Here is a 23,748-nt window from a genome sequence, read left to right on the forward strand (position 1 = left end):
GGGCACTGCATTGGCAGCACAAATGCATTAAATTGATATAAAGCAACATGTACATGAATAGAAAGTTACTTTCTTTATTTCAAATTGGGAAGAAGTATCGAGTCATGATACTCCTGCCATCATTAATGTGGGATAGATTTAATGGACTGATTGGTCTTCCTAACTGTCATTTCCATATGTTGCAAATATAGATGAAGGAGGTTCTTTGGCTTAACTAATTCATCTTTCAAACAAGTGAAAAATCATCCCCATCCTATCATAGCATCAAACTCTTTCAAATGACTCCAGGCATTTTTTGCCTCCAGTACCCTAACCAGATATTTAGCCTTCTTAATTCTGTCATTAATTATTTTCTTAAATCAGTTTGTACCTATATTGCCCTGGTCCTGCAGTCATGTTTAACTTGAAATAGTGTTCTAGTACATCTAGTAATTGTATAACCCTAACTAGATGTATGCATCTTTCTATCAAACTCAAACTAAAATTGTTGTTCTGTAACTTAACTGAAGAAACATTACATAACCATGTTTTCATTAAATAAAGTATCAGAATCTGCATTGTTAGGGACCGGATCATAAGCCAAGGTATACTGTGAAACTAGACTACACCTCTACTTTTGATTTTGACATTAGTGTGAGGATAAGGTGTTTCACTCCAGGTGTGATTCTATTGACCCACTAGAAAGCTTTTATTAAAACAAACTTTATTTAATAATACAGTTTCACTATAACAAAAAGAATTTGTGTAACTTTTACCTACTGAACTACTTAAACATGACAAAATACAATTCTTAACTGCTAGACTATCTCTATTAGTAACCCTAACCCTATCCCAATTTAAGCAATATTCCTCGTAAGCATAAACTCCTCTTCAAAATTGGTTAGCAAACAATAGGCTTACATGCTGGTACACAGGCTGCTAGTCCTCAACCCTCCGGAACACTTCTGGAGAGAGAGACCTCTTTTCTAACAGGTCCCAAACTGCAGTCTCCAGAGAGAAAGAGAAAAGAGCTCCTGCTCCTTGCAGACCCAAAACAGAAAACTGCCTGCTTGTTTCTGTAAGTGTAGCTCCTCCCATTAGCACACAATCTCTGTCAAGCAACCTAATCAAACCCTACTCTGAAACCCCAGGAGACAACCCAAAAAAACCAAAACTGCATTAGCTCAGATCAGAACAAACGCCCCATTATCTAGGGTCAATCATGCCACTGCATTTTTAGCATGTGGGCTGCCTGGAGCAGACAGATTGGCACCATAAATCTGAGTTGAATTTTAAACATATCTTTCACAAGAAACAAGACACAAATTCATTTCTTAAAGGCATTGCATCATCACAGCATAGATACATTTCTATTCCAAGCACAATTCTGTAATGTGTATTCTACACCAATTCCCCTCTATTATACACACATTCAAACCAATTCCAGCTTTCTGATGACTTAATTCAGTGAAATGGAATGTATTCTCTTTATAGGGTTCTCTGGATTTACTATGCAGCTGGAGCCTGGGTCTATCCCCTGTTGGGCCTATTTAATCGACTAGGCCTAGTGTTATTTTTCTCAGTGAGTCTTCTATTGGTGATGATCTTGTATCTTCTGGGGGAGAAGCTCACCCTGTTAATCTGGGGTAAGTAATTATTCATCTCTAATATTCACATGATAACAAATTCAAGGGGCATAAATTTTAAAGTACTCAAAATTTTTTCTTTTTTTTAGTCAACAGTATCAAGTTCTACTGCATTCGAGCAAGAATTTTCAGTTAACTAATGTGAATGCATGAACGCTGACATAGAAAACTAACATCCCTTCCTAACAGTATGATGATTTGCCTACACCACAAGGACTGCAGCAGTTCAAGAAGGTGCTGACCACCACCTTCACAAAGGCATTTATAGGGATGAATAACAAATGCTGGCCTAGCTAGCAATGCTCAAATCCCATGACAGATTTGTTTAAAAATGAGCTACAACTTCAAAAATCAACCCAGAACAACTTTGGATATAGCATTCTTAACAGAAGACAAGGGGTATTTTTCTGTTTGCCTGCCATCACATTCACAATGAAAAGCTGAGTAATTGGCAACCAAAGCTAAAAGAAATGCTGCAGCACACTGACTGCTTGAGGCTTGCCCTACTCACAATTCGAGTTCGTTTCAAAATGGGCAACCTGTTCTCTTGCTCAAATCTGGATCCAATGCCATTTGTAGAATCCTGAGTCAGGTTTAGTCTTTGACTAACCCGACCAACAAAAATTGGTGCAGCCACTCCATTAAAATGCAAAAAAAGTCATTGATTTATGTGATGCCTGGAGGTCCTCCAATATCTTCCTACCCCTGCACACACCTTCAACCAGGAATGCTTCCCCCCTTCCAGCCCATCCTACACTCCCAAAACAAATTTATTTTGGTTCAGCCCCCCCAAAAGAACTGTCAGATTTTCCACTTATTGAATATAGCACTCACAGTGATGTCTAATGGCTTGCCCTCTTCAACTGGTCAAAGGCTGGCACTGAAAACAAGGAAACCAAGATCGAATGCAGCCTGGAAACCAAGATCGAACCACATCACTGAAAATAAAACCATAACACAAGGTGATCATTAAACAAAACACTTCAATGCACAAAAACATGGGGCAGAATTTCACACACTGGGTTGGGAAACCAGTATTGTGAAGACTTCCAAGGCCTGACCCTGCTCCAACAACAAAAGGCAAATCCAATTCAATTTCAGGATGCAAATACTTGAACAAGAGTCGTGTTTGATGCCCAATTAATGATGGTGGATGTAGGAGGGAGAAAAAAAACCAGTTTGGGAGCACACCTGATTTAAAAGGTGAGCCATTGCTGAAGCTACTGCTCATCAAGATTATGGAGATCTTAAGATCATATCAGCATAAGATAACAAGAACTAGGAGCAGGAGTAGCTATTCAGCCCATTAAATCTGTTTTATTGTTCGATAAGTTCATGACTGATCTGATTCTGGCCTTAACCCCATATTCCTCAACTCTCCTGTCGATCAGAAATCTGTGTAACTCAGCCTCCACTACTGTTTGTAGAAGAGGATTCCAAAGAGTAACAATCTTCTGAGAGAAGAAATTCCTTGTCACCGCCATCTTAAATGGGACACTTTCATTTTAAAGATTCCAAGAATCAGCCCAGTGAATTTTTTTATTCATTCATGAGCCATGGGCGTCGCTGACTGGCCAGCATTTATTGCCCATCCCTAGTTGAGAGTCAACCACATTGTTGTGGCTTTGGAGTCACATGTAGGTCAGACCAGGTAAGGATGGCAGATATCCTTTCCTAAAGGACATTAGTGAACCAGATGGGTTTTTCCGACTATCAACAATGGTTTCATGGTCATCAGTAGATTCTTAATTCCAGATTTTTTTTTCTTGAATCAAATTCCATCACCTGCTGTGGCGGGATTTGAACCCTCAGAACATTAGCTGAGTTTCTGGATAAATAAGCTAACGATAATACCACTACACCATTGCCTCCCTAGTTCTCTGAACTGCTTCCAATGCAAGTGTATTCCTCCTTAAATAAGGAGACCAAAATTGTGCACTCCAGGTGCAGCTTTACCAATGTAGCAAGGCTTCCCTACTTCCATCTCCCTGCAGTAAAGGCCAACATTCCATTTGTTTCCCAATTACTAGCGATAACCGCAAGTTAGTTTTTTTGTGGTTCATGTGCAAGGACACCCAGATCCCTCAATATTACAGCATTCTGCAGTCTCTCCATTTAAATACCATTCTGGCGGCACGGTAGCACAGTGGTTAGCACTGCTGCTTCACAGCTCCAGGGACCTGGGTTCAATTCCTGGCTTGGGTCACTGTCTGTGTGCAGTTTGCACATTCTCCTCGTGTCTGCGTGGGTTTCCTCCGGGTGCTCCGGTTTCCTCCCTGATGCGCTTCTCAAACACGAGGCCAGATGCCCGGGAAATAAAAGCCTTTTATTTCCTGAGCATCTGGCCTCGTGTTTGAGAAGCGCATCAATTTTATTTACTGTAATGAAGCAGCCAATAATTATATACACTATCCCAGGCTGAAGGGGTCCCGGCCAGAGCAGGGACTTTTATACCTCTCCCAGGAGGCGGAGCCTGACTGGGATGTACCACAACACTACAGTACAAAGATGGTTCACTACATTCACCCCTCCTTTGAGAACAAAGGCCGGCGGGGTACAAAAACAGAATAAAGTGTCATCAGTCTATAAGTTCAGACGGTCAGGGGGACCGCACCGTCGTTGTGACCTCAATACCGGCGGTGACACCGGAGTAGGCACTTGCGGTGGCGTTCTCCCCAAGGCGGCGTCCAGCTGTTCTTCCACGGACTCACAGGCCGGTTGACCCTGAGGTGACGGTAGTCCATGGGGTTCTGACACGCCCTGCAGTGGCGACCATCTTCTGAGCTCAGGCAAGCTGTACACGGGAGTAAAAGGGTTAAGCAATGGTCCCGATGCTGCCCACGCCATGTCCGGGGGAGAAACAAGAGTTAAGGGGTTTGTAACAGGGGGTATGGGAGCGACAGGGGTTGCTATGTCCCCTGCTGGCGCCAGGTCTCAGATCGAGACCGTGTCCTCTCGCCCGTCAGGGTATGCCACATAGGCATACTGAGGGTTGGCGTGGAGGAGATGGACCTGTTCGACCAACGGGTCGGACTTGCGGGCCCTTACATGTCGCCGCAGGAGGACAGGTCCTGAGTACGTCAACCAAGACGGTCATGAGGTCCCCGTGGAAGACTTCCGAGGGAATGAGAACATCCTCTCGTGGGGAGTAGCGTTGGTTGGCATACACAGGAGGGAGCGAATAGAATGGAGCGCATCAGGGAGCACCTCTTGCCAACGGGAGACTGGAAGACCTTTTGACTTCAACGCCAGTAAGACAGCCTTCCAGACTGTAGCATTCTCACGTTCCACCTGTCCGTTACCCCTAGGGTTGTAGCTCATGGTCCTACTAGAGGCAATCCCGTATGAGAGCAGGAATTGCCTCAAGTCATCGCTCATGAACGACGAGCCCCTGTCGCTATGGATGTAGCTGGGGTACCCGAACAGGGTAAAGAGATCACGGAATGCCTTGATAACCGTGGCAGCGGATGTATCAGAGCAAGGAACAGTGTCACCGCCGGTATTGAGGAGGTCACAATGACGGTGCGGTCCCCCTGACCGTCTGAACTTATAGACTGATGACACTTTATTCTGTTTTTGTACCTCGCAGGCCTTTGTTCTCAAAGGAGGGGTGAATGTGGTGAACCATCATTGGTTCCCACTGGATAGTACTGAGCCAGGGTCTGGCCAGTACTACAAGGATATACATATGTTACTGTTGGGTTGTGTTGTTGCTGTTGGGGTTAGGGTGGGGTTGTTACACCTTTGTACTGTAGTGTTGTGGTACATCCCAGTCAGGCTCCGCCTCCTGGGAGAGGTATAAAAGTCCCTGCTCTGGCCGGGACCCCTTCAGTCTGGGATAGTGTATATAATTATTGGCTGCTTCATTACAGTAAATAAAATTGATGCGCTTCTCAAACACGAGGCCAGATGCTCAGGAAATAAAAGGCTTTTATTTACTGTAATGAAGCAGCCAATAATTATATACACTATCCCAGACTGAAGGGGTCCCGGCCAGAGCAGGGACTTTTATACCTCTCCCAGGAGGCGGAGCCCGACTGGGATGTACCACAACACTACAGTACAAAGGTGTAACAACACCACCCTAACCCCAACAGCAACAAGTAGCACAACCCAACAGTAACGTATGTACATCCTTGTAGTACTGGCCAGACCCTGGCTCAGTACTATCCAGTGGGAACCAACGATGGTTCACCACACTCCCACAGTCCAAAGATGTGCAGATTAGGTTGATTGGCCATGCTAAAAATTGCCCCTTAGAGTCCTGAGATGCGTAGGTTAGAGGGATTAGCGGGTAAATATGTAGGGATATGGGGGTAGGGCCTGGGTGGGATTGTGGTTGGTGCAGATTCGATGGGCCAAATGGCCTCCTTCTGCACTGTAGGGTTTCTATGATTCTGCTTTTCTAATCTCCCTGCCAAAGTGAATAGCCTCACATCTTCTATTATATACATCTGCCAATTTTTTCCCACTCACGTAACCAACCTATATCCCATTGCAGACCTTTTGTATCACCCTCACAATTTGTTTCCCTACCTGAACCAGAGGGGCACCAATATCCTAGGAGGGAAATTTGATACGGCCCTTCAGGGGGGTTTAAACTAATTTGTCAGGGGAGTGGGAAAAGGAGTTGTAGTCCAGAAGTCAGTGAGGGTGGTGAGGTATTGGGGAAGGTATCAGGGTCAAGGGTGGGTACCGGTAGACAGGAAGGTGGGTTGAAGTGTGTCTACTTCAATGCAAGGAGCATCCGGAACAAGGTAGATGAACTTGGGGCGTGGATTGGTACTTGGGACTACGATGTTGTGGCCATTACGGAGACGTGGATAGAACAAGGACAGGAATGGTTGTTGGACGTTCCGGGGTATAGATGTTTCACTAAGTGTAGGGAAGCTGGTAAAAGAGGTGGAGGAGTGGCATTGTTAATCAAGGATAGTTTAACGGCTGCGGAAAGGCACTTCGAGGGGGATCTGCACACTGAGGTAATATGGGCTGAGGTTAGAAATAGGAAAGGAGCGGTCACGTTGTTAGGAGTTTACTATAGGCCCCCAAATAGTAATGGAGATGTGGAGGAAGAAATTGCTAAGCAGATTATGGATATGTGTGGGGATCACAGGGTAGTTGTCATGGGGGACTTTAACTTTCCAAATATTGATTGGAACCTTTGTAGGTCAAATAGTTCGGATGGGGCAGTTTTTGTGCAGTGTGTGCAGGAGGGTTTCCTGACACAAGAGGTGAGGCCACATTGGATTTGGTAATGGGAAATGAACCGGGCCAAGTGTTAGATTTGGTTGTGGGAGAGCACTTTGGAGATAGTGACCACAATTCGGTGTCTTTTGTTATTGCAATGGAGAGGGATAGGGCCGTACGGCAGGGCAAGGTTTACAATTGGGGGAGAGGTAATAATGATGCGATTAGGCAAGAATTAGGGGGCATAAGTTGGGAACAGAAACTGTCAGGGAAAGGAACTAATGAAAAGTGGAACTTTTTCAAGGAACAAATACTGGGTGTCCTTGATAGGTATGTCCCTGTCAGGCAGGGAGGAAATGGCCGAGTGAGGGAACCATGGTTCACGAAAGAGGTGGAATGTCTTGTGAAAAGGAAGAGGGAAGTTTATGTAGGGATGAGGAAACAAGGTTCAGATGGCTCGATTGAGGGTTACAAGTTAGCAAGGAACGAGCTGAAAAAGGGGCTTAGGAGAGCTAGGAGGGGACATGAGAAGTCCTTGGCGGGTCGGATCAAGGAAAACCCCAAGGCTTTTTATTCTTATGTGAGGAATAAAAGAATGACCAGGGTGAGGTTAGGGCTGGTCAAGGACAGTAGTGGGAATTTGTGTATGGAGTCAGTAGAGATAGGTGAGGTGATGAATGAATACTTTTCTTCAGAGTTCACCAAGGAGAGGGGCCATGTTTTTGAGGAAGAGAAGGTGTTACAGGCTAATAGGCTGGAGGAAATAGATGTTCGGAGGGAGGATGTCCTGGAGTTTTGAATAAACTGAAGGTCGATAAGTCCCCTGGGCCTGATGAAATATATCCTAGGATTCTTTGGGAGGCAAGGGATGAGATTGCAGAGCCTTTGGCTTTGATCTTTGGGTCCTCGCTGTCCACGGGGATAGTGCCAGAGGACTGGAGAATGGCGAATGGTGTTCCTCTGTTTAAGAAAGGGAATAGAAATGACCCTGGTAATTATAGACCGGTTAGTCTTACTTCGGTGGTTGGTAAATTGATGGAAAAGGTCCTTAGGGATGTGATTTACGACCATTTAGAAAGATGCGGATTAATCCGGGATAATCAGCACGGATTCGTGAAGGGCAGGTCATGCCTCACAAATTTGATAGAATTTTTTGAGGAGGTAACTAAGTGTGTTGATGAAGGTAGGGCAGTTGATGTCATATACATGGATTTTAGTAAGGCCTTTGATAAGGTCCCCCATGGTCGGCTTATGATGAAAGTGAGGAGGTGTGGGATAGAGGGAAAGTTGGCCGATTAGATCATAGATCATAGAAATGATCATAGATCATAGATAGGTAACTTAGATAGGTAACTGGCTGTCTGATCGAAGACAGAGGGTGGGGGTGGATGGAAAATTTTCGGACTGGAGGCAGGTTGCGAGCGGAGTGCCACAGGGATCAGTGCTTGGTCCTCTGCTCTTTGTGATTTTTATTAATGACTTAGAGGAGGGGGCTGAAGGGTGGATCAGTAAATTTGCTGATGACACCAAGATTGGTGGAGTAGTGGATGAGGTGGAGGGCTGTTGTAGGCTGCAAAGAGACATAGATAGGATGCAAAGCTGGGCTGAAAAATGGCAAATGGAGTTTAACCCTGATAAATGTGAGGTGATTCATTTTGGTAGGACTAATTTAAATGTGGATTACAGGGTCAAAGGTAGGGTTCTGAAGACTGTAGAGGAACAGAGAGATCTTGGGTTCATGTCCACAGATCTCTGAAGGTTGCCACTCAAGTGGATAGAGCTGTGAAGAAGGCCTATAGTGTGTTAGCTTTTATTAACAGGGGGTTGGAGTTTAGGAGCCGTGGGGTTATGCTGCAACAGTACAGGACCTTGGTGAGACCACATTTGGAATATTGTGTGCAGTTCTGGTCACCTCACTATAAGAAGGATGTGGAAGCGCTGGAAAGAGTGCAGAGGAGATTTACCAGGATGCTGCCTGGTTTGGAGGGTAGGTCTTATGAGGAAAGGTTGAGGGAGCTAGGGCTGTTCTCTCTGGAGCGGAGGAGGCTGAGGGGAGACTTAATAGAGGTTTATAAAATGATGAAGGGGATAGATAGAGTGAATGTTCAAAGACTATTTCCTCGGGTGGATGGAGCTATTGCAAGGGGGCATAACTATAGGGTTCGTGGTGGGAGATATAGGAAGGATATCAGAGGTAGGTTCTTTACGCAGAGAGTGGTTGGGGTGTGGAATGGACTGCCTGCAGTGATAGTGGAGTCAGACACTTTCGGAACATTTAAGCGGTTATTGGATAGGCACATGGAGCACACCAGGATGATAGGGAGTGGGATAGCTTGATCTTGGTTTCAGATAAAGCTCGGCACAACATCGTGGGCCGAAGGGCCTGTTCTGTGCTGTACTGTTCTATGTTCTGTCTGTGTATCATCAGGAAATATGGGCCACGATTCTCCCAAAAGTGCTGAATTGACGGGAAAACTGTTCAAGATCCCGACTGTTTTGTCAGTTCAGCTTCTCATCCGACTCTCCCCACTGTGTGCACTGCAGAGGTCCCAATCATGAATCTCATTAAAAACCCAGGAGGGCGGGGCCTATTTAAGGGGCGGCACGGTAGCACAGTGGTTAGCACTGCTGCTTCACAGCTCCAGGGACCTGGGTTCAATTCCCGGCTTGGGCCACTGTCTGTGTGGAGTTTGCACATTCTCGTGTCTGCGTGGGTTTCCTCCGGGTGCTCCGGTTTCCCCCCACAGTCCAAAGATGTGCGGGTTAGGTTGATTGGCCATGCTAAAATTGCCCCTTAGTGTCCTGGGATGCGTAGATTAGAGGGATTAGCGGGTAAAATATGTAGGGATATGGGGGTAGGGCCTGGGTGGGATTGTGGTTGGTGCAGACTCGATGGGCTGATTGGCCTCTTTCTGTACTGTAGGGTTTCTATGATTTCTATGATATTTGAGCCAGAGTCTGACAATTCTGGAACTCTGCACATACGCAGTCGTCCCAATCTGTCAGACTCCCCGTTGCTGGCCAGCCCAATCACTGGCCAGCCCAGGACCCCCGCAGTGCTGCCCCTCCAGTGCCCCCACAACAATTCCCGGGCCAGCCCTGACCCTCCCCCCGCCCCAGCCCTGACCTTCCCCCTGTCCTGGAGCGCCCCGATGTCCAGCACCCCCCCCACCCCATCCCCAGCAGTGGCGATTCCCCCCACCACTCTCACCCCAGCAGACCCCCCCCCCCCCCGGCTAATCTTCTGGGGTCAGTCTCTCCCGGGAGGCAGGCCCCCCCCCTTCCTCCCCCCCCCCCCGCCCCCGGCAAACCACCCCACCCCCCCGCCCGCCCCAATCGCTGCCCTCCCTCCATCCCAGACCGATCACCATGCAGAGTGACAGCGGGACCCCCCACCCCCACCGATCACCCCTAGGCCCCATCCACAATAGGCCCCTTGGCACTGCCTGATACCCAATGCACAGTGCCAAGGTGCCCCCTGGGCATGGGCACTTTGCCCCTTGGGCAATGCCAGGGTGCCCATACCCAGGGGGCTACACCACCCGATTGCCCCCCCCCCTTAATCCTGACGGGGTCTCCCGCTAGTTCCACGAACGCGCGGAGCTACTCTAACCTTGCCGGAATTAAGTACTGCTGGCGGGGTGGGAGATTCAATCGGTAAGTTCCGAATAATGAAATGTAAAAGACATTTAATACATATTAAAAACAGATTCAAATTTCTTACCTGCCTTCCCATTGGTTTCCAGCGTGGTTTGGCCTGTGACTGTTCGTCAGCTCTGGGAGATGCGCATGTGTTCCCTGCGCATGCGCAAATCCCAGAACAAGGCTGGCGACACGCATCTGCCACCCTGTCCCGCCAGAAAAGTTGCGGCTCAGGATGGGAGACTCGCGGCCATGGTTACAATACAGCCAGTCCCATCATTCAAGAAGGATATGAACTAACTCATGATGATAGTAAGGAGGTGTGGGATAGAGGGAAAGTTGGCCGATTGGATAGGTAACTGGCTATCTGATCGAAGACAGAGGGTGGTGGTGGATGGAAAATTTTTGGACTGGAGGGAGGTTGCTAGCGGAGTGCCATAGGGATCAGTTCTTGGTCCTCTGCTCTTTGTGATTTTTATTAATGACTTAGAGGAGGGGGCTGTAGGGTGGATCAGTAAATTTGCTGATGACACCAAGATTGGTGGACTAGTGGATGAGGTGGAGGGCTGTTGTAGGCTGCAAAGAGACATAGATAGGATACAAAGCTGGGCTGAAAAATGGCAAATGGAGTTTAACCCTGATAAATGTGAGGTGATTCATTTTGGTAGGACTAATTTAAATGTGGATTACAGGGTCAAAGGTAGGGTTCTGAAGACTGTGGAGGAACAGCGAGATCTTGGGGTCCATATCCACAGATCTCTAAAGGTTGCCACTCAAGTGGATAGAGCTGTGAAGAAGGCCTATAGTGTGTTGGCTTTTATTAACAGGGGGTTGGAGTTTAGGAGCCGTGGGGTTATGCTGCAACAGTACAGGACCTTGGTGAGACCACATTTGGAATATTGTGTGCAGTTCTGGTCACCTCACTATAAGAAGGATGTGGAAGCGCTGGAAAGAGTGCAGAGGAGATTTACCAGGATGCTGCCTGGTTTGGAGGGTAGGTCTTATGAGGAAAGGTTGAGGGAGCTAGGGCTGTTCTCTCTGGAGCGGAGGAGGCTGAGGGGAGACTTAATAGAGGTTTATAAAATGATGAAGGGGATAGATAGAGTGAATGTTCAAAGACTATTTCCTCGGGTGGATGGAGCTATTACAAGGGGGCATAACTATAGGGTTCGTGGTGGGAGATATAGGAAGGATATCAGAGGTAGGTTCTTTACGCAGAGAGTGGTTGGGGTGTGGAATGGACTGCCTGCAGTGATAGTGGAGTCAGACACTTTCGGAACATTTAAGCGGTTATTGGATAGGCACATGGAGCACACCAGGATGATAGGGTGTGGGATAGCTTGATTTTGGTTTCAGATAAAGCTCGGCACAACATCGTGGGCTGAAGGGCCTGTTCTGTGTTGTCCTGTTCTATGTTCTAAGGGTGGCAAGGATGGCTTCAATTGCTATTAATACAAGGGCAGATAATTTTAAATGTATTCCTGGCATTTACCATAGCTTGTAGTGAGCTGGGAGTGCAAATAAAGTCTGGGCCACATTACTGGGCATCAGCTGGGAATATACCTGTCTTTAAAGTGCTGCTTTTTTCTTGACCAAGGTACATTGGAGCCCAAGGTACATACATTGAAAGAAAGATAAATTGTTTTTATCTTATTTTTAAGCCTGCATCAAGTATTCAATTCGAATGGAAACTAAACAGTTGGCATACTTTTTGGATGCTCCATCATTTGCATTGGCCAATTTCAAAGAAAATTGGGGGCTTAATTAAGTGCAGGGTTTTTTTGTGCTCAACACTCTTACATTTGGTACCATGCAGTACGTTCTTCCGATAGTATGTTGGTCTCAGGATGACAATTTCAGACTGTTGCTTGACTAGTCTTTGGAACAGCTCTTCCAATTTTGCCACAAGTGCCCAGGATGTCACGGAGGAGGACTTTGCAGGATTGGTCATTTCCTTTATCGAGGTTAATGCTAGGTGACCCATCCAGCATTTTTTATTTGACCTTTCTTTAATAGTTTGGTACAACTGAGTGTCTTGTTAGGTCATTTCAGATAGCATTGAGGAGTCATCCACATTGATGTTGGTCTTTTCATCACATGAGGGCCAGGCCAGTTAAAGACAGAAGATTTCCTTCCCTGAAGGGCATTAGTGAACTAAATGGATTAAGTAACAACCTGATAGCTTTATGGTCATCATTACTGAGATTAGTTTTTCAATTCACAACAGTTAACTAATTGAATTTAAATTCTCTCAGGTGCCATGGTGTGATTTGAACTCATGTCTCCAGTCTGGGCCTTTGAATCCCTAGTGTGGTGAGATTATTGCATTGCTACTGTTCCTGATCAAGTACTTTCATTGTCATTATTCTTTGATCTTGAAGATGATGGCCAGAATATCATCTCAATTTTATGTAAAATGTTGGGAACTATGGAGGAGCAGAGAGAGATTTTCTGGTCAATATACAGGCATCACCAAAAACTAGTGGATATTTACAAAAATAATTAAAAAGGCTGATCCAATATTGGCCTTTTTCCCTGGGTGCTGGGATAGCAAAGTGCAATAAGTTATATCTGGTTCGGTATCTTCTGTACTTCTGCATTTTGTTCTGGTCACAACTGCAGGGAAAGGATATGATGATTTGGAGGGGATGGTGCATGATTCATGAAAATGATATCAAGCCTGACAGGGTTAAGTCATGAGGACCGGTCACATACTCATTGTATTTCCTTGTATGTAAAAGATTTACAAGGCAATTTAATTTGGGTGTTTAAGGAAATTAAGGGATGGATTTTGGCAGATCTGTGGACCTTTAAAAATGGCTGATGGGATTTGGATCCAAACATCCTCCTTCCATTTATAGCAGATTTAATTTAATCAGAAGTGGGAAGGGGTCGGTGTGTGAAACACAAGCACAAATAACTAATCGGCTGTGTTATTTAAACTCAGTGCACAGGGCACATAGATCTGATTTTCACTCCCAGTGTGATGTGGAGATGCCAGCGTTGGACTGGGGTGGGCATAGTAAGAAGTCTCACAACACCAGGTTAAAGTCCAACAGGTTTATTTGGTAGCATAAGCTTTCGGAGTGTCACTCCTTCATCAGGTGAGTGGAAAGTTGCGTTCACAAACATGGCATATAGATAGAGACTCAATTGCAAGATAATGGTTGGAATGTGAGCTTTTACAGGTAATCAAGTCTTTACAGGTACAGACAATACAAGTGGAGAGAGGGATAATCACAGGTTAAAGAGGTGTGAATTGTCTCAAGCCAGGACAATTAGTAGGATTTTGCAAGCCCAGGCCAAATGGTTGGGGTTACATGCAGTGTGACATGAACCCAAGATCCTCGTTGAGGCCGTCCTCATACATGCAGAGCTTGGCTATCAGTTTCTCTTTGGCGATTCTGCGTTGTCGTGTGTCTTGGAGGCCGCCTTGGAGAACGCTTACCCAAAGATCAGAGGCTGAATGCCCTTGACTGCTGAAGTGTTCCCCGACAGGAAGGGAACACTCCTGCCTGGTGATTGTTGCGCAGTGTCCGTTCATGGTAGTGTCTGCATGGTCTTGCCGATGTACCATGCCTCGGAACACCCTTTCCTGCAGTGTATGATGTAGACAACGTTGGCCGAGTTGCATGAGTATGTACCATGTACCTGGTGGGTAGTGTTCTCACATGTGTCGATGATCCGGCACATCTTGCAGAGGTTGCTGTGGCAGGGTTGTGTGGTGTCATGGTCGCTGTTCTCCTGAAGGCTGGGTAGTTTGCTGCGAACAATGGTCTGTTTGAGGTTACGCGGTTGTTTGAAGGCAAGTAGTCGGGGTGTATGGATGGCCTTGGCGAGATGTTCGTCTTCATTGAGGACATGTTGAAGGCTCCGAAGAAGATGTCATAGTTTCTCCACTCCGGGGAACTACTGGACAACAAAGGGTACTCTGTCGATCGTGTCCCGTGTTTGTCTTCTGAGGAGGTCGGTGCGGTTTTTCGCTATGGTGTGTCGGAACTGTCGATCGATGAGTCGAGCGCCATATCCTGTTCTTTCAACATCTGTAGGTGTCTGTTGCGATCCCCCTCACCTGAGCAGATCCTGTGTATACGGAGGGCTTGTCCGTAGGGGATGGCTTCTTTAACGTGTTTAGGGTGGAAGCTGGAGAAGTGGAGTATCGTGAGGTTATCCGTCGGCTTGCGGTGGAGTGAAGTGCTGAGGTGGACCACTCTCCACTCACCTGATGAAGGAGCAGCGCTCTGAAAGTTCATGATACCAAATAAACCTGTTGGACTTTAACCTGGTATTGTGAGACTTCTTGCGGTGAACCCAGTGTGTGCTCCACAACTTTATGGTGGAGATATAAATCATGAAGAGCAGATAAGGTTTGGAAAACAGTGAAACTGTCAACTTGTTAAAATTCTTTGCCCTTTAAATATTGAAAAAAATTGACAGGCGCTGTTTCAAAGTGAAAAAAAATCCATTTAATCAATTTTAATAGATGCTTGTTGACATAACTCCAAGTGCTATCATTATACTATTACTGCTTGGCTGCTTCCACAATCAGTCATTATCACATAGGAGGCTGTAAGGTGACAGTTTGATTGACAGAGCCAAGAGAGTATTAAAGGATCAGCTGTCTTTGATGTGGGGTTGTAAATAAAAATGCTTGTTTTCAGAAGTTTAAATATTTGACTGGATTTAGGTATGTTGAGTGGGATTTCATGAATGAGAATTCTTTTGTATAGTTGGAACATTATTTTACTACTTCTCAGCATGGGTTCTGAGGACTTTCTGAGATGCTGGGTGAGTTGGCATGGCAGATGTAAGAGTAAAGGATGGGGGCATGGGTTGGCATGAGTTGGCATAGGGGGACATGTTGCTATGGGGATGAGTGGAAAATGAGGAATGGGTGGAGGGGGTGGTTAGTGGATGTGCGAGGTGAGGGCTAGAGGGCCTAATTTTTATCAACACAACCGGATGAAGTTCTAACCTCAGGCAGAGCAAGAAAGGTGACAACTATGAGAAGGGAGGTGGTCAATGCAGGACTGAAGCTGTTGTACCTAAATGCACACAGTATATGGAACAAGGTAAATGAGCTTGTTGCGCAGATTGAAATTGGCCAGTACGATGTTGTGGGTGTCACAGAGACGAGGCTGGGATCTAAATATCTAAAGATATGTGTCCTATCAGAAGGACAGGCAGATGGGCAAAGGGGGCGGGGTTGCATTGTTAGTAAGGAATGAAGTTAAATTGATAGCAAGAAGTGATATAGGATCAGAAGGCATAGAATCTCTGTGGATAGAGTTGAGGAATCGCAAAGGTAAAAAGATCCTGATGGGAGTTATGGTTAGGATGTGGGGCAGAAAATAAATCAGGAGATAGAAAAGGCATTAAAAAAAAGCAATATTACGGTTTTCATGGGGGACTTCAATATGCAGGTGGACTGGGAAAATCAGATAGGTAGTGAATCCTAAGAAAAGGAAATTGTGGAATGTCTAAGAGATAGTTTTTTTGGAGCAGCTTGTGACAGAGCCTACTAGGGAACAGGCAATTCTGGATTTGGTGATGTGTAATGAGGCAGACATGATTAGGGAACTGAAGATGAAGGAACCCTTAGGGAGCAGTGACCACAGTATGATAGAATTTACCCTGCAGTTTGAGAGGGAGAAGCTGGAATCAGATATAACGGTATTGCAATTAAATAAAGGTAACTACAAAAACATGAGGGAGGAGCTGGTCAGAGTTGATTGGAAAGGGAGTCTAGCAGGGAAGACAGTGGAACAGCAATGGCAGGAGTTTTTGAGAGTTATTCGGGAGGCACAACAGAAATTCATCGCAAGGAGGAGGAAACATGCTAAGGGGAGGAAGAGGCATCCATGACTGACGAGGAAAGTCAAGGACAGCATAAAAACTAAAGAAAAAGCATACAAAGTGGCAAAGATTAGTGGAAAACCAGAGGATTGGGAAGCCTTTAAAAGCAAGCAGAGGACAACTAAAAAAACAATAAGGGGGAGAAGATGAAATATGAGTGTAAGCTAGCTAGTAATATAAAAGAAGATAGGAAGAGTTTTTTTCAATATATAAAAGGTAAGAGAGAGGCCATTGGACCATTGGAAAATGAAGCTGGAGAAGTAATAATAGGAAACAAAGCAGTGGCAGAGGAACTGAATAGTTACTTTGCATCAGTCTCCATGGTGGAAGACACCAGTGGGATGCCAGAGCTCCAGGAGAGTCAGGGAGCACAGGTGAGTGTAGTGGCCATCACTAAGGAGAAGGTTCTGGGGAAACTGAAAGGTCTGAAGGTGGATCAATCACCTGGACCAGATGGACTACACCCTAGGGTTCTAAAAGAGATAGCTGAGGAAATTGTGGAGGCATTGGTGGTGATCTTTCAGGAATCACTGGAGGCAGGGAGGATACCAGAGGACTGGAAAGTAGCTAATGTAACACCGCTGTTTAAGAAGGGAGGAGGGAAATTATAGACCAGTTAGCTTGACTTCAGTCATTGGCAAGATTTTAGAGTCCATTATTAAAGATGAGATCGCAGGGTACTTGGAAGTGCATGATAAAGTAGGACTGAGTCAGCACAGCTTTGTCAAGGGGAGGTCATGTCTGACAAATCTGTTAGAGTTCTTTGAGGAGGTAACAAGGAAGTTAGATAAAGGAGAACCAGTGGACGTGATTTATTTAGATATCCAGAAGGCCTTTGACAAGGTGCCGTATAGAAGACTGTTAAATAAGTTAAGTGCCCATGGTGTTAAGGGTAAGATCCTGGCATGGATAGAGGATTGGTTGACTGACAGAAGGCAGAGAGTGGGGATAAAGGTGTCTTTCTTAGGATGGCAGCCGGTGACTAGTGGTGTGCCTCAGGGATTAGTGCTGGGATCACAACAATATACATTAACGATTTGGAGGAAGGAACTGAAGGCACTGTTGCTAAGTTTGCAGGTGATAAAAAGATATGTAGAGGGACAGGTAGTATTGAGGAAGCAGGGGGGCTGCAGAAGAACTTGGACAGGTTAGGAGAGTGGGCAAAGAAGTGGCAGATGGAATACAATGTGGAAAAGTGTGAGGTTATGCACTTTGGAAGGCGGAATGAAGGCATAGGCTATTTTCTAAATGGGAAAATGCTTAGGAAATCAGAAACACAAAGGGACTTGGGAGTTATTGTTCAAGATTCTCTCAGGTTAACGTGCAGGTTCAGTTGGCAGTTAAGAAGGCAAATGCAATGATAGCATCCATGTCGAGAGGGCTAGAATACAAGAGCAGGGATATACTTCTGAGGCCATATAAGGCTCTGGTCAGACTCCATTTGGAGTATTGTGAGCAGTTTTGGGCCCCATCGAAGGAAAGATGTGCTGGCCTTCGAAAGGGTCCAGCGGAGATTCACAAGAATGATCCCTGGAATGAAGAGCTTGTCGTATGAGGAACGGTTGAGGACTCTGAGTCTGTACTTGCTGGAGTTTAGAAGGATGAGGCGGGATCTTATTGAAACTTACAGGATGTATCCACAAGTAGGAAAAACTAGAACCAGAGGACACAACCTCAGGCTAAAGGGACGATCCTTTAAAACAGAGATGAGGAGGAATTTCTTCAGTCAGAGAGTGGTGAATCTGTGGAACTCTTTGCTGCAGAAGGCTGTGGAGGCCAGGTTATTGAGTGTCTTTAAGACAGAGATAGATTTTTGATTTGATTTATTATTGTCGCATGTATTAACATACAGTGAAAAGTATTGTTTCTTACGCGTTATACAGACAAAACATAACGTTCATAGGGAAGGAAACGAGAGAGTGCAGAATGTAGTGTTACAGTCATAGCTGGGATGTAGAGAAAGATCAATTTAATACAAGGTAAGTCCATTCAAAAGTCTGACAGCAGCAGGGAAGAAGCTGTTCTTGAGTCAGTTGGTACGTGACCTGACTTTTGTATCTTTTTCCCGAAGGAAGAAGGTGGAAGAGAGAATGTCCAGGGTGCGTGGGGTCCTTAATTATGCTGGCTGCTTTGCCGAGGCAGCAGGGAGTGTAGACAGAGTCAGTGGATGGGAGGCTGGTTCTTGATTAATAAGGGGATCAGGGGTTATGGGGATAAGGCAAGAGAATGGGGATGAGAAAAATATCAGCCATGATTGAATCGTCGTTTTGAAATTTTCAATTGACCTAGCCTCACCAGCTTTTTCGAAAAAGCGAAGTGATGCATTTTGGTAGAACTAACGTAGGGGGGAGCTATATGATAAATGGCAGAACCATAAAGGGTGTAGATACGCAGAGGGACCTGGGTGTGCAAGTCCACAGATCCTTGAAGGTGACGTCACAGGTGGAGAAGGTAGTGAATAAGGCATATGGGCATGCTTGCCTTTATAGGACGGGTCATAGAGTATAAAATGTTGCAGTTGTATAGAACGTTGGTTCAGCCACATTTGGAATACTGCGCCCAGTTCTGGTCGCCACACTACCAGAAGCACATGGACGCTTTAGAGAGAGTGCAGAGGAGGTTTACCAGGATGTTGCCCAGTATGGAAGGGCTTAGTTATGAGGAGAGATTGAGTAAACTGGGGTTGTTCTCACTGGAAAGACGAAAGATGAGGGGTGACCTAATAGAGGTGTATAAAATTATGAAAGGCATAGATAGGGTGAACGGTGGGAAGCTTTTTCCCAGGTCGGTGGTGGCGTTCACGAGGGGTCATAGGTTCAAGGTGAGGCGGGGGGGAGGTTTAACACGGATATCAGAAGGACGTATTTTACACAGAGGGTGGTGGGGGCCTGGAATGTGCTGCCGGGCAAGGTGGTGGAGGCGGACACACTGGGAATGTTTAAGACTTATCTAGATCGCCACATGAACGGAGTGGGAATGGAGGGATACAAAAGAATGGTCTAGTTTGGACCAGGGAGTGGCACGGGCTTGGGGGGCCGAAGGGCCTGTTCCTGTGCTGTATTGTTCTTTGTTCTTTGTTCATTTTGGAGAGAGTGTTCTAGATTTTCACTACCTTAAAGAGAAGTGCTTTCCAGCATTGCCCTAAATGGCCTAGCTCTAAACCTAAGGTCAGACCCTTTGGTTCCGGACTCCACGCCAGAGGAAATAATTTCTAACTACCCAATTAAAACCTCAGGGCCCGATTTTCATCTTAGAGATGGGTAGCTCAAGTCAGGCAAATTTTCCAGTTCAGTACACCTGCCTTGGGGAAAAAATGCCCAAAACAGTGCAATTTCCATTGTGGGGGGTGGGGGTGGGTACAGTGGATGGGGATGGTCCAGGATAGCCGTAGGTCCACAGGTAGTCAAAGTAGCTGCTTAGTGCAGAGGCAGGCTGGTTAAAAGGCGTGCCTCAGTTCTCGAGAACTTAGACCACAAGACCATAAGACATAGGAGCAGAATTAGGTCACTCGCCCAGTACTGAACTGGGAAATTTCCCTGACTTGAGCTACCCATCTCTAAGATGAAAATCGGGCCCTGAGGTTTTAATTGGGTAGTTAGAAATTATTTCCTCCGGCATGGAGTCCGGAACCAAAGGGTCTGACCTTAGGTTTAGAGCTAGGCCATTTAGGGCAATGCTGGAAAGCACTTCTCTTTAAGGTAGTGAAAATCTAGAACACTCTCTCCAAAAAGCTGGTGAGGCTAGGTCAATTGAAAATTTCAAAACGAGGATTGAAAGATTTTTTTTGATGTAAAGGGTATCAAGGACTCTGGAACCAAGCTGGCTAAAGGGAGTTAAGGTACAGCCATGATCTAACTGAATGATGGAACAGGTTCGAGGGGCTGAATGGCCCAGTCCTGTTTTTATGTTCCAAACTACACATTTATATTTGTTTATTTTCAGGTTCAACTGGAAAAGCAAAGAATACTTAAATGCGATGCAAGCCTGTCAACCTGTAGAGGAATTTGGGCATCTTATGCACTTTGGAGCACCCTGCTACACCCTGGCTATAACTGCATCCCAAAGAAAACAAGCCTTTTCTATCTTGATATTTGTGTCACTGCTTGTATTCATTCAGGTTAATTCTTCATTCAAGATACTCTAAACTCTCTCAGAACCTATCATCCAAGGATGGATAAGCTTTGAAGGAAGCTTTTATCATCAACTGGCAATATTGCAATCCAAACAATACGCTGAGTCCGAAATTACAAGGTTTGGAGAGGGTGGAAATCAAGAATCTGGAATTTAGGACAAAACCTGATAGAAATTATTTACATGAGGTCTGTTACTATATTTTAGGAAGTATAGCTGGCCTCCTGCTAGAGACAGAATGGGAAACTTGGAAATCCCTTTGGAATTTCATGGCTGATATGTTCAGCTATGTAATATGTGGTGTAGTTTGCAGCAGGGTAAATGGGAAAATACACGTTCTCTGCTTGGATGGAAATGGTCTGGTAAGGTAATTCTTACATTAAAATCAAATCAAATAATGGAACAGAGAAAAGCATGGTGATCCATTGTGTATAAAGCATCAGGTTGAATGATGTATTACATTACTTACTCAATGAATCAAACATTTGACTGTCGTTAAAGTGAAATTCCAGCACGAGCACTATGAACAATTATCTTTAGTGAAATACTGAAATTGCACACACACTGATAAGAGTCTTTTGTCATCCCTCGTAAATTATGCAGAAAGCAAATAAAATGAGTAGAAGTAAGTGCCATGCAGCTTAAATACTTAAATGCATCAATTTGCAGAATACCTTATCATAGAATAATACAACACTGCAGGAGGCCCATCATTTATGTCAATGGATTTTTGGCTGGCCCAGTGCATCCCCTGTGGTGGGACCCACCACAGCAGGACTGGAAATCCTGGTCCCTGTTGACTCTTTGGAGGAACCATACTGCTTCTTTACCATAAGCTGATAAATGCTTTCCTTCAAGTACTTATAAAATTCCCTTTTCAAAGTTATCATTGAATCTGCTCCCACCACCCTTTCAAGATTATAATAGTTCACTGCATTCTTCTTTCTTCCTATGTCACCTCTAGTTGTTTTGGAAAATGTTTATTGACCTGTCACATTAAACAGTTTTCCTTATTCACTCTATCAAAATTCTTCTAAAACATCCAACAAGAACAATCTTCTTCAGTCCCTTCATATAACTCATTCCAGTTCCTTCTATTGAATCTTCTCTCCATCCCTTGAAGGCCTTGACATCCCTTCTGAAGAGTGTTGCCCACAATTGAACACAATACACCAGCTGAGGCCTAACCACTGTTTTATAAAAGTTTAGCATAATGTTCCTGCTTTTCTATTCTATGCTTCTATTAATTAAGTCAAAGATCCCATTTACCTTTTGAACAGTCTTCTCAACTTGTCCTGCTAACTTCAAAGATCTGAGTATATAGTCCATGATGCCTCTCCTCATTCTTGCCATCTAAATCTAGCATTTTGTACTTCGTTGCATTAAATTTCATCTGCCACATGTCCGCCCATTTCACCAGTATGTCTCTGTCCTCATGAAGTCTGCTTATCATTGTTTGCTACATTTCTGAGTTTCATATTGTCTACAGCCTTGCTCATATATACCGTGGACTTAATAGAATCTTGAGAACTCCACTGTGTATTGAGCACAGAAACAACCATTTGGACCAACTGGTCCAGCTCAATGTTTATGCTGCACATGAACCTCCTTCCACCCCTTTTCAACCTTTAATGCTTTAAATCCTCTTTGTTACTTTTGTCCAAATTAATATCTAAACGACCTCATCCTTTACTGCTGATTTGTCAGAAGCTTTTCCTTTAACAATGACAGATGTAATGTACTCATTTTAACACTGTAACCACGCCCTCTATCGCCACAAGAAGAGGTCCTTCTTGATCCTTAATCGGCCAAAATACAATGGAGATTTTAAAAAGGCAGTAGAGCACAAAGAGAGAATAAGATAAGACTTGATTATTTGAATGGAAATAATGTGCAGGGATACAGGGAAAAGGTAGGGGAATGGCATTAGGTCATAATGCTCATTTGGAGAGCCAGTGCAGACACATTGAGTGGGATTTTACGGCCTTTATTCCCCAGAACTAGATCCAAAAATGTTTTATTCTCTCATTGGGCTGGAAATTTACTGATCAATAGTTTTCTTGTAAACATTTCAGCCATTCTTCCTCCTTTTCCCCCTTTATATTGTTACTACCCATTCAGGATTTTCCCAAAGTACTTCACAATTAATGAAATACTTTGGAGGCCAATGACTAATCTCGTGCAGATAAAAGTGTCTCCCAATTTGCACACAATGGAATCCCACAAACATCAAACAGAATGATCTCTTGGTGGTGTGCGATGGGGTTTGGTTTCTCAAATATAAACGTAACATGGTAAAAGTGATAAATGTATTAGTTTTATATTAATTTGCTACCCACTGTAAGTGGATGCACAATATCTATAGCAGCCGAGAATAGCTTGGTATCACAATAATCTCATCCATACCACAAACTTCACTAAATGGAAAATTACATTATTATTAAAATGTTTACCAACATTCCGGGTTTAATTATATGTTTGCCTGAACAATTTGAGAAAATTATGAATATATTGATAATAGAATATAGTACAGCATTCATTTGACAATCTGTATTATGCACAATTATTGAGATGTATAGGCATAAATAAATGAAGACTACTAATGACAAATCATTTTCTTCTATACAAATGGTTAATAACAATGGACTTAAAGGCGGAATTTTACCGCCTCGCTCGACCCGAGACCAGACAATCCCACCCAAGGTCAATAGACCTTCCCATTGTCCGCCCCTTGCCCGCTTTGATTCCCATGGCGGGCGGGGCAGTAGAATTCCGGCAAAAGTCTCATTTAGTGTTTTATAGGTATTTCATAGAATCATAGAAACCCTACAGTGCAGAAGGAGGCCATTCGGCCCATCGAGTCTGCACCGACCACAATCCCACCCAGGCCCTACCCCCACATATTTTACCCACTAATCCCTCTAACCTACACATCCCAGGACTCTAAGGGGCAATTTTTAACCTGGCCAATCAACCTAACCCACACATCTTTGGACTGTGGGAGGAAACCGGAGCACCTGGAGGAAACCCATGCAGACACGAGGAGAATGTGCAAACTCCACACAGACAGTGACCCGAGCCGGGAATCGAACCTGGGACCCTGGAGCTGTGAAGCAGCAGTGCTAACCACTGTGCTACCGTGCCGCCCGTGCATGTATTTGCACATATGGAAGTCAATTTTGTGATTTAGTTTGCCCAATGCAAAGCGTTGTGTAATATCTTAGAATCATACGTGCAGAAGAGGCCCTTTGGTCCATCGAGTCTGCACCGACATGTGAGAAACACCTCACCTCCCACCTACTCTCAT

The 23,748-nt window shown here is 44.9% G+C and overlaps 1 protein-coding gene across 2 annotated transcripts in view; it reads left to right on the plus strand.

Annotated features, from left to right (window-relative positions):
- Window positions 1-23,013, plus strand: part of LOC144511083 (androgen-dependent TFPI-regulating protein-like) — a 237,261-nt gene extending 214,248 nt beyond the window's left edge. For both annotated transcript variants that reach the window (XM_078241060.1, XM_078241068.1), the window contains 2 exons: window positions 1,474-1,625; window positions 20,253-23,013. In XM_078241060.1, coding sequence (XP_078097186.1) covers window positions 1,474-1,625; window positions 20,253-20,281 — 181 coding nt within the window. In that variant the 3' untranslated portion in view covers window positions 20,282-23,013. The remainder of the gene's footprint in view (window positions 1-1,473; window positions 1,626-20,252) is intronic.
- The last annotated feature ends 735 nt before the right edge of the window (window positions 23,014-23,748 follow it).

This window comes from Mustelus asterias, chromosome 2, assembly GCF_964213995.1.
Source record: "Mustelus asterias chromosome 2, sMusAst1.hap1.1, whole genome shotgun sequence".
Classification (NCBI taxonomy): Eukaryota; Metazoa; Chordata; class Chondrichthyes; order Carcharhiniformes; family Triakidae; genus Mustelus; species Mustelus asterias.